The sequence below is a fragment of the Cariama cristata genome, unplaced genomic scaffold (assembly GCF_000690535.1).
Source record: "Cariama cristata isolate BGI_N322 unplaced genomic scaffold, ASM69053v1 scaffold14565, whole genome shotgun sequence".
Taxonomy (NCBI): domain Eukaryota; kingdom Metazoa; phylum Chordata; class Aves; order Cariamiformes; family Cariamidae; genus Cariama; species Cariama cristata.
The window spans coordinates 45,794-57,442 of NW_009615910.1; the positions used below are offsets into that span (position 1 = coordinate 45,794).

Genomic DNA, 11,649 nt, shown 5'->3' on the forward strand with positions numbered 1-11,649 from the left:
TGACAGCTTCACGTATACCCAAAGAAATAATCTCTGTCACTACTATTTCTCTAAGCTTGCCCTACGGTGAAGTTGCGCATACATTTAGGGGAACAGGGAGAAGAGGTTTTTTCTTTTTTTTTTTTTAGTTTAATTTGTATTTGTTTTCTCACTAAATCTGTTGCAGTTATTATTTTCAATAAACATTAAGGAAAATGAGCCATTCATATCTAGGATTTCAGTCAAAAGGTGATGACTGAAGAGTTGGCAGTGTGTTCCACAGTATTCCTAAATATGCAACACTTGAGCCTCAGCAGTCATTGGTATCAGTTATGTAAATGTGCATGCCCTTGTACATTTTAAACATGACATAAATTTCTGAGACGAGTGTGTTTACAATGAAATATCTTTTGATTCTATTTTGAGGTCTTTTCAATTAAAATAGGGCTGTGACAATACTTTCTTTAAGTTATCTAAGACAGCAATGGAAATATTTCAATTTTGGAAATCTTACCCTTTAAAAAAATCAAATGTTTTCCTTGCAGTCCTGCTGGCTTTTTATTTCACTGATTGACCAGTCAAAATCTTGCATTTATTTTCTTATTTGTATTGCTAATGTGATTAGATTAATCCTCTTGGGTGTAAATGTTTTATGAATTTGTGGCTTTAAAGGTTGTAGAGAGAAGTTAACTGTTCTGTTAAAGCTTTCTGTACAAACTTGTAATTCGCTTACCTTTGGATAAAATTGGCAAATACAGAAAGATAAGGTGTGATGAGATTGTAAAAATGCCAGTACTGTTTTTTCATTTCTAGGTTTTGTGTCTTGTTTTGACAAATACATAATCCAGCTAGTCACTCACAAGGTTTAAAAAAAAAAAAAAAAAAAAAGAAAAAACCAGAAGAAAAATATATTGACTTTGCCCCTTTTATTGGGAAAAGAATGGTCTCCCGCAAGACCTTTGAGTTTGTTCAACGGGCGCAAAAATAAGTGACCATGGAAACAATTATACTTTTGTAAACAAGAAGCGCTGTTAGGTCTTTCCCAGTGAGATAAGAGAACCAATGTGTATAGTCATTATGAAACTCTTCTGAGACCCAAGTCTGGAAGCTGAAGAGTAACTAGGAACATATAACCCACAGCGAATTGTTATTTGGGAGGAGGAATGTCACGTGATAGGCAGCACAGTTGAAAAGTCGACTCAGCAGGCTTTGGCTTAGTGATGTGCTTTGTTGTGAAACTGTGCCAGAGACAGCAGTGGAGAGACCAAGGGGGTGGCTGCTAAGAAAGCAAAGAGAGTATTCTGACAGAAAGAAGAATGAACTGTCAAGGAAAATAAATCGCAAGCAGAGCAGGACCAACAGATGACCTGCCACAAGACTTCCCAGTAGGACTGCATGTGACTGACCCTGAAGTTGTCATACGGAGCCAGAGATCACTGAGCACCTCCATGGTGCACAGAAAGGGCAGTGCTCTGTCCTTCTTGATTACCCCCACCCCCATAGATAACACTGCTTTTGTTTTTTTATATATTAGATATGTTTAGTAATAAAACTTTTTAATAATACAATAATACACAAAGGGACTATGAAGGGTACTGTGCAATAAAAACAGGATGTTTTAATGCACAGCAGTAAGGGTTTGGTTTTGAGTAATTATGTAGTGGTTCTTTTTATAGAGAGATTTTCAACAAAACCCTGCATATCGATGGATTTGTTAATATATGTGTACACCTGTATGTATACATGAAGTATGCTGGTAAACTTGTCACGGATCACCTTTAAGTTACTGTGTTAAACATTAGGTTAAACAATCTAGTTAATTTGTGTGACTGAAAGGTAAATAAGTGTTGGGTTTTTTTTGACAGATAACAAGCTTTCGACTTTCTGTATAGTGGAGAGGCTAGAATATGTTTGGGGGGAGAGAGAAGGCTAGTAAACCAACAGAAAGACTGGAAATATTCCAGTAGCATTCTGTAATTTACTGTAATTATTTGTAAGGGTTCTGCTAGGTCTCCTGATTTGAGATCAATCAAAAATACAATTTCCAAAGTAATTTCTAAATTTTGCAAATAGGATACTTTATTTCTGTATTGCTTTTAGATGCTCAAGTGCCGGCAGTATCCTGCACTATAGTACATTTCTATTCAATGCTTTCTTTAAGATGTTTGTATTGCTGACCTCATCATCAGGTTACCAAAGATACAGATTATAATGATGTCCTGTTATCTTTTTTGAAAGTGGAAAGTGAAGCTAGTACACTTTATGGTCATGAGCTACCTATAAGGTGGTTGCTTGTAACACCACAAACTGTTCAGTAGTCACCATGCCTCTTGGGAACATTGCTGCTTTTTATGACTATGTGAGTACTATCCAGCACTCAGTAAAAAGTGCAGACCATGTTCATAGCTAGGCAGTTTCTGCAAATGGCCACTGACTTTGAAAACTTGTTTTGTCAAACTATTCCCCAGATCATAATCTGAATTTATTACATTTCCAAATGCATTTCAAAGTCTGTGTTTTTGTCAGATATTTTGAGAGTTAATGGGAAATTTAATAGTGGACTCAGTTTGGGATTCTGCCACTGCTATTTATCTTAAATCATTATAAGAGTTGTTTAGTGTTTTTGTAATGGCACATTATTTAGATTGTATGGAGTTTAAATATTGTCAAAGGAATTAAAAACAATTATTTTTTTTACATTTATGTATAAAATTCTTCCTTTATATGCAAGTGATTATGTAGCCTTTCTGTAAAAGCCTGTTTGACCTCTGTATTTTTCACAGTTTGGGAAAATGAAGGCTTTGTGTGAAAAGACTACCGAAGAACTTGAGCTATCCAAAGAGAAAATGTGTGTTTTAAGTCAAGACCTTAAGGTATGGTTTCATGAACTTAAAAACTGAAAGTTCTGCAAAAAGGTATCTTTCTGGATTTAAGATATCTTTTATCAGAATAAGTCTCTGTATAATGCATTTTGTTGAGCAGACTAGTTTACCTTGCAGACTTGCGTGAAGCCATGCTGCTTTATTCTGATTACCATCTTAAACTACATAACTGATCATTTCAATGATTACACTTCTGAAATAATTTGAAATAGATTTATCAATTTGCAAAGTATTGTTTTATATTGAAATCAACATCAGTAATTTTGTTTCTCTTAACTGTTTTTCTCAAGAAAAAGAGAAGAGAATTTAGTTACCTCTGTTCATATGAAAGCACATTTTATTATAAATGTCCTTTATTTTTGTGAAATTATTTTTTTGTTTGTGTTTATCAGACAAGTTGATGCATGTATGAAGCACCAGGTCATCCTTAACAGTTGTACAATATGCAGGCCAAAATTTCTTAGAGTAAAATCTACATGGGAACTGATAGAAACACTTGAGAAGACTTTTCTTTAGTTTCTGAATGAGATTTTTTTTTTTTTTTTTTTTTGGTCTCTGTTTTTGGCTGACATACCACTTTTGTAATGTCCTGTCTGGTTACATCAGTGGCCAAGGGAGTGAGGAAGTCCTGGGGTCATGGTTAAACTTAATCTCCCAACTGACAGTGTATTATGTTACTGCCAAAATAGAATGTCTCTACTCCCAGCCTTTCTCAGATTATTTTGCTGGGGATATACTGCTTTATCACTTCAGTTTAGTCACAGGCACTTCTGCAACATGTATTGCATCTTCATTAATACTTGCACATGATCTCCTGTTATCTGATCTGAACTTTCTTTACTAATTTTTGTTCAGAAGGCTTAAGACTTTTGCTTCTGTTGCAGCACCTTTATAGGGCACCTAAAAATTTTGCAACCCATTGCAGCAGATACTTGTATTCGTCATGCAAAAACTGAGTTTGCTACACACAGATGGTGCTGGTTTTTATGCAGTACTCCAGTTTCTGATCTCTTTAAATTTTTGGTAGTAAAATTGTATATATAAGTGATAACTGGAGCCAGTCTGAAAACATTTGTGTTAGAAATTTAATATTGCTTTAATCTTTTAATATTTTCATTAAGAATAAAAGTTGTCATTGTCTGATGAATTTGAGAATCTCTTTCCTGTTACATTTCCTGTATAAGCAGCTATGATTTTATGAAAAACAAAACAATGCTTTCAGTTTGACCTTTAACAAACTTTAGCAATGCTGGAAGTCCAGTACTTGTAGGAGAGGAAAGCTATCTGTCCGCTCCATCTCAGCTATCTTTTGGCTGTAAAGGGGTAGCGTTTTAAGTTGTTTCGTACTGGTAATGTAATGTTTGTATTTATGACCATTTCTGATTATTAGTTTCTTCCTATGGTCAAATCTCCAAATAGAGTCCTCACATTTTTTTTATCATGCAGATAAAGAATACAGTGGGTAACAACAACTGTCTGTATTGCCTACTGACTCAGCTGTAACAGATCAGAGATTTACTTATGAAAATAGTATATCTTTTCACTAGCTCTGAGAGCTCTCCACTCTGCAGAGGATAACTTGTATCCATCCATTCTACATCTCAGTTGTGGAGGTAGAGGGGATTCTGAAGGTCAGTAAGTCATGGAGCTTTTAACGCTCAGAGATGGATTTCTGATGCTGTCTAGTTACAAGCTGTGGAGAAGGACTATTGTCAATTTTGCAATTATGTTATTCAAAGATACAGTCAGCTTAACCTGGAGTCTTCCGAACACATGTGGCTGTATGACTGTTTACTTCCACAGATGCTGAGCACTGGGCTAAGGTAGCACTTTATAGAGTAAAATTCTTACCAGCCTTTCTGTTCCGTACCTCTGCTTTACAGGAAGCTCAGGATAACCTGTCTGGTGCCAATAAAGAGTTAAATCATCTACACGCTAAGTGTGTAGACAGAGAGACTTTAATACGAACTTTAAAAATGGAACTACAGAATGTATGGCAATGCTGGGAGAAGGAGAAAGTACGTGCCACAGAATCTGAAAATGAAATCCAGAAGCTTACCAGGGCTTACCAGGAGGATACGGAGGTATTACCAGAGACAAGATGACTGTCAAAAAGATTCTTTATTTAATCTTTTATACATTTACATACATCAGGTGGTTACTCTTAGTCTTAACAGATTTATCCCCAAAATATGATTTTAAGATACGTATTTTGAAATACGTATTTAGTATCTGCAAGATCTTAGGACATATTGATTCTCCTTCCTTCTCTATCAGAACTAATAGCTTAACCCTTCCAGTATTTTGAAATTTTGAACAACTGAGTTTATTTAAAGAGCTATGCCTGACGAACAATTATTTCTTTCTTTCAAATTTAAAGTTAACAAAAATATTTTACAATTGCAACATACCGTAGTATCATCATCATGTCTTATTAGTTACTGATTCACATGGCAATTGATAGCAAATGTGGAATTGAAGTAGTTTTGTCTGTGTGCCACAAAACCTAGAAATTCTTATTTGTTATCTGTTAGCTCATTGTGGTATGCTATGTGTGGGAATTGCTTCACAAAATCTTATTTCAGAACTGTTATGTCTCTCCTTATATTTGTTTACAGATGTTAATTTTGTTGCTTTTTCCCTCCAGTGAGGCAGTTCTGTACTAGCAATAGCAGTGATACACTTTATCATAGTTGTCGTGCGTATTGAGCTCATTACTTCCACAAATTTGGATGTGGAAGCTAACTGAGTAAAAAGGAAGCATTCTTTCCACCTCTTGTGCAGTGTGGTACTTAAACAGCGTCCACATGAAGCAGCTGGAGTTGTTACACACATCAGGTCATCATTAAAGTGAAGGAAACTAGAAACCTGGCTATATTTTAAAGACAACATGTCTACAACACTGCGATCGCATTCAACATGTGTGAATTGATTTTGGGTCTTGGAATCCCTTTTTTCATGCCAAATGGATAATTATCACCCTTGCTTTATCACAGCTTAACCAAAAAAGTGATGATGGTGCCACACTGGATTTTCCTTGGGGAACTGGGAGATCTGCTAGAAATAAAGTTAAACCAAACTAAACTACAGTTTTTTATTGCCTAAAATACCATGAAATAGTTGTGAGAAAATGCACCTAAGCATAATGGAAAGGGCTCAGAAAAACTGTAGTTCCCCATCTTGGTCATCCACAATTTCTTGCTGTAAAGCCTCATCCAAGGCCTGTGGAGAACAATGGGAACATCTACAATGGTTTACTGACTTTGAATAAAAACTCTGTTTCTTGTGGCTTTTGAGGTTCAGCTTTCTACTGTTGTCTTAATCACAGTTGGTAAGTCACATATATGTACTAAAAGGATGAAGGCTGAAATTTCTGTTGCATACCATTGTTATTAAATCAATTTATTATACTACTGACTAAAATCAATGCACATGAGTGAGGCATGGTTTGTAGAATTTAATTGATGAAGATATAAGTCTATTTTGTCTAGCTATTTAGTCATACATAATCCATGCAAAACCAATTTTTAAAAGACATTAGAGTGATAGTTGTATAAACAGTGTGTTGTGCTGCCAAGCCAATCAGACAATTTTCTCTGTGCTTTGCAGATATTGGAAGTGGGTATAATTCAAATGTACCTGGAAGTGTTAACATGAATGATTAAATTGCATCTGCTAATAGCACGGAAATTTTTATCTGTATCAGGTCATGGTTCTGACCACTGCAGGATTGGACTTTATTTATATCCTATGTCTAATTAGACAAATTTTGTAAAACCTGTTTTCTTACTCTGGCTTTAATATGTATCTTTGGCTTCTAACGCTATTCAGATACAACAGTTAATTCTTTTTTTTTCTCAGGAGAAGCTAACCTTCCTCCATAGCTTATACCAGCGTTTGGTAGCAGGCTGTGTGCTTATAAAACAACCAGAAGGCATCCTAGATAGATTCTCTTGGTCTGAGCTTTGTGCAGTCTTGCAGGAGAATGTTGATGCCCTGATCTTAGACCTCAGCAGGGCTAATGAGAAGGTAGGTGTCCTTAGGCATCAGCTGCTTCTATTAAATTCAGTGACATTTGTCCACATCACAGTATCATTAAAAAGGACTGACATTCATCTTATTTCAAAAAGAATTTGGACGTTAATAATTCAATACCATTAATTATGGCTTGTCTACAACTCAGTTTGATGCCATTGCTGTGGGCATGTAAATGTGACTGAAGTCTGTATGAAGTCTCTAAGCTCCACTTTCTGTGCAGGACATGCTAATAGTACTAGCCAATATTAGCCACAGGGACCTAATTAAAAGAAAATAAATTAATCTTACTGATGAAGCAATTCAAAGAACTTAGTCATTTACACTAATAAAGCAAGTCTTTATTTTATCATAAAACAGAAACAAAATGCACTTGTTCCAGGAACATCATTTTTAAATTATATGTTTATGATTCAGAGGTACTATCTGAAAAAATGCCATTTTTGGATTATGAAATTTGCATTCAGAAATACAATAGAAAATGCTTACTTTTATAAAACATGTCAATATTGGTTTAAGGGAGAAGCTGTACTTTTCTGAATGATTTTAATGTGAATAAGCTTATGTGGCCTTTCTCCCCAGAAATCCCTTCTTTTTTAGGAAAGAAAAGATCTCTTATTTAAATAACTTAAACTGGCTCCACAAACTAACATATGCCACTCTTTAGGATTTCAGTTTGTATTCTGACTCCATTGATCAGGTCAGTCCTGCAGTCTAGTAGAGTGACTCCAAATCTTGACTGCACTGACATTTTGTTCTTAAGGCACAGGAAGGTAAAAGCTCTTTAGGATGTTTTTAATCTGTTGGAATTGTGACCACTCTTCTCGCCTGAGTAAGAGATGGGGCTGGTTACAGTGAATTGTTTTGACTCTGCCGGTCATTTAGTAAATACTGCAGCAGTCAAGGAAATTTCTGCTGTAATGTAAAAATATTTACTGTATAAAATCTGGATTATGCAGCTTGGATGTATATTTCTATTTTCCTTTTGAAGTAGAGGAGGAAAGGGAGTGGAAGGGAAAGGAGTGAACATTGTTGGCAGTGTTTGGGGGCATTGCGTCTTATTGTTTCTTGCTTTTTAAATTAGTACGGTTATTGAGATTGTGAGATCTCTAGAATTCTGTTCATATACTTACCAGGTTTTCAGGGATTTGGGACAGTGTTGTTTCCTGTGTTATTTCGGCTTTCTGAGAACAAAATTTTTCTCCTGCAGTTTTGTGTGATCTATTTGGAAGATGTCTTGCTGATATTCTCTAGTAACAGAGTGTAGGCCTGTGTATTTAGAGGTCATTGTTAGCTTGATTCATTCCTTCATTTAGTTTGCATGGGAGCTGCAAAGTTAAAGCACAGAGTGAATCCCTTCGTGCTTGTTGAAAACTCATCATAAACTAATGAGCTACTTGTGAGAAAAACATTCTGTACACTGAAATTTCCTGAAACTATTTTAGTACTTTATAATATAGGGAATGTCTTGGTTTTCCAGTAAAACAAAAAATAAAATTAAGGGCTGTTTTTTCATCATTACTTGCAATCCTTGCAACTGCTAAAGGACTGGTATACTTGAATTACTAATTTAGCAGCAAAAGATTAGTGCACTTGTTTCAAAAAAATATGGGAAGTGTCTAGTTCAGGTTTCCAACAAAGAAGGCAACAGATATCTACAAGGTTGTATAAGGATGGCAAAACTGAAACCAAGGAAAATTCATTAGTCCAAAATATGTCTCTGTTTTATTGCAAGATTCAAGTAAGTAATCTGTTGTGAAAGGCTTTTTCTCATTTTTAATAAATATGTTGAAGAAATTAAAATTTATATTTTATGCTGGAATAGTCTGTGCTTAAATTAATATGTACAATTAAAGTAAAAGGTATTTTGAGGGGTAAAAGAACTTCTTTTTAAATGATTGTCACACAGATATCTTGTCTAGAATATGTTTGTAAGAACAAGTCTGATACTATGAAGGAGCTTCAGCAGAGCCAGGAAGATGCTTTTAGTAAAATGGCTGAGCAGATGAAAGGACAGGAAAGCTGTTGGCAGAAACAAAAAGAGTCTCTGGAACAGCAGTACTCAGATCTCCTCGGGAGAGTTCATGCAAGATCACAGGTAAGGTGCTGTGAACTTCTGATTTTTTTTTTTTTTCTTGTAAATATTTAATAGATTATCTTAGTAGTTTAAGCTCCTAACCAGTTTAACGTTGTTTGGCAATTTAGTATATCTTTATTGTAAAGAAAACCAGCACTGTGCTAGTATTAACTTCACTTATAAGAAATAAATGACTTTGCTAAAACATTCCAAAAATGAATTGCTTAATTTGGTCTAGCAGTTGCTAGTGATGTTTTTTGAGGATGTTAAGAATGAAATTGCTCATTTTAAGAATTATATAGGGCAGCAGTTACTTTTTCAGTGTCATGCTTTGCAAGGAGTCTGTAGAGTAACAGTAATGTGGTGTCATATTGGGATAAATTAAGGTATATACATTCTGACACTAAGAATCAATTGGCAGTTAGTGGCAGATTTCAACAGTATTAAAGACTTCGTTACACAACTACAGCAGTGGTTCAAAAGTGTAAAACTATTGTCACTGATTGTTAGAAACGTTATTTGCATTCTAAAATTTTCCCTGTTACTCTGCAACCACAATTCACCGTTTTTACAGTCACATTCTTTTACACATTTCAGTTAAAAGCGTTGTGAAATACAGGAAATAAGATATGCCATCTTATTTGTGATTGACATCTGAAACTTCATCGGAAGAATGCTGTATTTGACTCAGATTTTGAGTTTGGTAGTCTTTGCACTCTGAAAAATGTATTTATGAAGTATTCTTTAGACGTAGAAGTTTATGGTAGTTTCTTGGGAATGAGCTGAAATCTTGTGTATATTTTTTGCTTGATATTTACGTTTCGCGTTGGATATTGGCAATGCTAAAAACATCCCTATGAGTGGAATAAGTGAGATCCAAACTTAATTTAAGTTCCCTGAGAATTTAGTAGTTACACCTTATGAAACATTGCCCAAAGAAAAGAATGATGACATGAGGAAGCTTAATTTTAATTAAAAAAAATTCTTTTCCTTCCTAAAGAAAAATGGAGTTAACTCAATTTAGAGTTCTACCTCCTATGGATGCTGCACACAAGAAAGGTCTGAGTCATCTCTTTCAGAACTCTAGCGTATTGTGGAGAATTGGTGCTGTGCAGTACTGTGCCATTCTTTGGGATGGCGCTGAACCTGCCAGTCTTCTCACCTGAATTGCACAGACAGCAAACAGAACACGTACTGAAAACATGGCACACTCTCGTGGAGTGTGCATTAGGCATGTCTTTTCTAAAAGACTTTATTTGTCAAATTGCTGTACAGGGCTACTGGATTTCTAAAAGGCAAATACTTTCCCTTAGAAACATCAGGGCATGTTTTCTAATATAGATTATGTAGTGTTGGAGTACAAGCTGGTAGCGTTGTAATCTAGGCAGTGCAGTACCTGTATACACTTAAGTGATTCAACAAAACTTTGTCTCATCTTTTTTCCATCCCGTGTTCTGGTTTGCCTTCCTTACCATTCAGTGTCAAATCTAGGAAGAAGACAGTCTAATTTCTTCTGGATTTGTGATTGGTGACTGACTTCGGACCTTCAAATACCAGATTAAGCCTTTCCCTTTCTGGGATCCATAAGGTCCGTGGATGTCTGCTGTTAAGGCTCTCCTAATCCTGGTTGTACGATTTGACTGTCTTTTACCTATTGCATCTCGAGCCTGTTAGCCATATTTGTCTGCAAGATCACTGCTGTGTTGGTCAGAGGTGTGCAGACAGACTAATGTTTTAGCCTTGTTTCCATAGGAGACAAAGAAAAATATGCCACAAGTTATGGAATGTCTTCAAAAGAGTCTTTTAGCTATTACTGAGTGTCAGTGTTTACATAAATATACAGAATGCAGTATTTAAGTTTAGTTATTTTAACACGCTTTATTCATTAAATTTTATAGGAAACATCTAATCTGTGCAAGTGGAATATAATTTGCCAGTATTCTGTCTTTCTTTGTGGAACAGTGGGTCTCATCACTCTAGGATGTTTATTCTAGCACTACAAGGAAACTCTAGCAATTTGCTGTATTTTCCATCCAAAGATCTGAGTGTTAGTTACAAGCAGTTTAATGAAATAATCCCTTGTAGGTGTTACTTCTTTTCTGGAAAGGGAAGATGAGTGATTTTTGCTGTCCTGCACCAAGCTAATGGTACATCATAGGATGCATCCTTTTGTTTCTAACTTTGTCTTCGACCAGTGTTCCATGCCTTCTTCTAGACATTTTCTCCTCAGAGCTCCTCGTTGAGATTTCTGTAGTTTTGCCAGTTGTTGGTACATATGCAAAGGCAAACTGAAGACTGTCAATTCAGACCCTCAAGAGTTAACTGAGAGCTCTATCTGCACAGCAATATCAGTAATGTATCTCAAATTATTGTTTTGGTTTCTTAGAACTGCAGTAGAGAGTTACGGCTTTTCAAAATGTTCTCCTTATGATTAAAATGTAACATTGCAAAATCTGGAGATTTTAGTAGCAATGACACCTGCCACTGCTTCTGTCCCCAGCCTGACTCCAAGATGGGATCTATGGATGTTAATAGGTACTACTTCCCAGCTGTTACTGTAGGTCAGATGGATGGTGTAATCAGAAAGCAGTTTTACTGTTTTTCTGTAGGGTGGAAATATTAGTGTGGTCTTATCACAGACCAGCAATAAACAAGGCACTCTATAGATACAGCTCT

The 11,649-nt window shown here is 35.6% G+C and overlaps 1 protein-coding gene across 1 annotated transcript in view; it reads left to right on the forward strand.

The window, feature by feature from the left end:
- The window catches only part of CCDC171 (coiled-coil domain containing 171), a gene marked incomplete at both ends in the record, with an annotated part of 88,659 nt that overhangs the window by 43,873 nt on the left and 33,137 nt on the right, over positions 1-11,649 (forward strand). The window contains 4 exons of the mRNA XM_009699986.1: positions 2,763-2,852; positions 4,745-4,945; positions 6,723-6,890; positions 8,806-8,994. Of these exons, the coding sequence (XP_009698288.1) occupies positions 2,763-2,852; positions 4,745-4,945; positions 6,723-6,890; positions 8,806-8,994 (648 nt within the window). The remainder of the gene's footprint in view (positions 1-2,762; positions 2,853-4,744; positions 4,946-6,722; positions 6,891-8,805; positions 8,995-11,649) is intronic.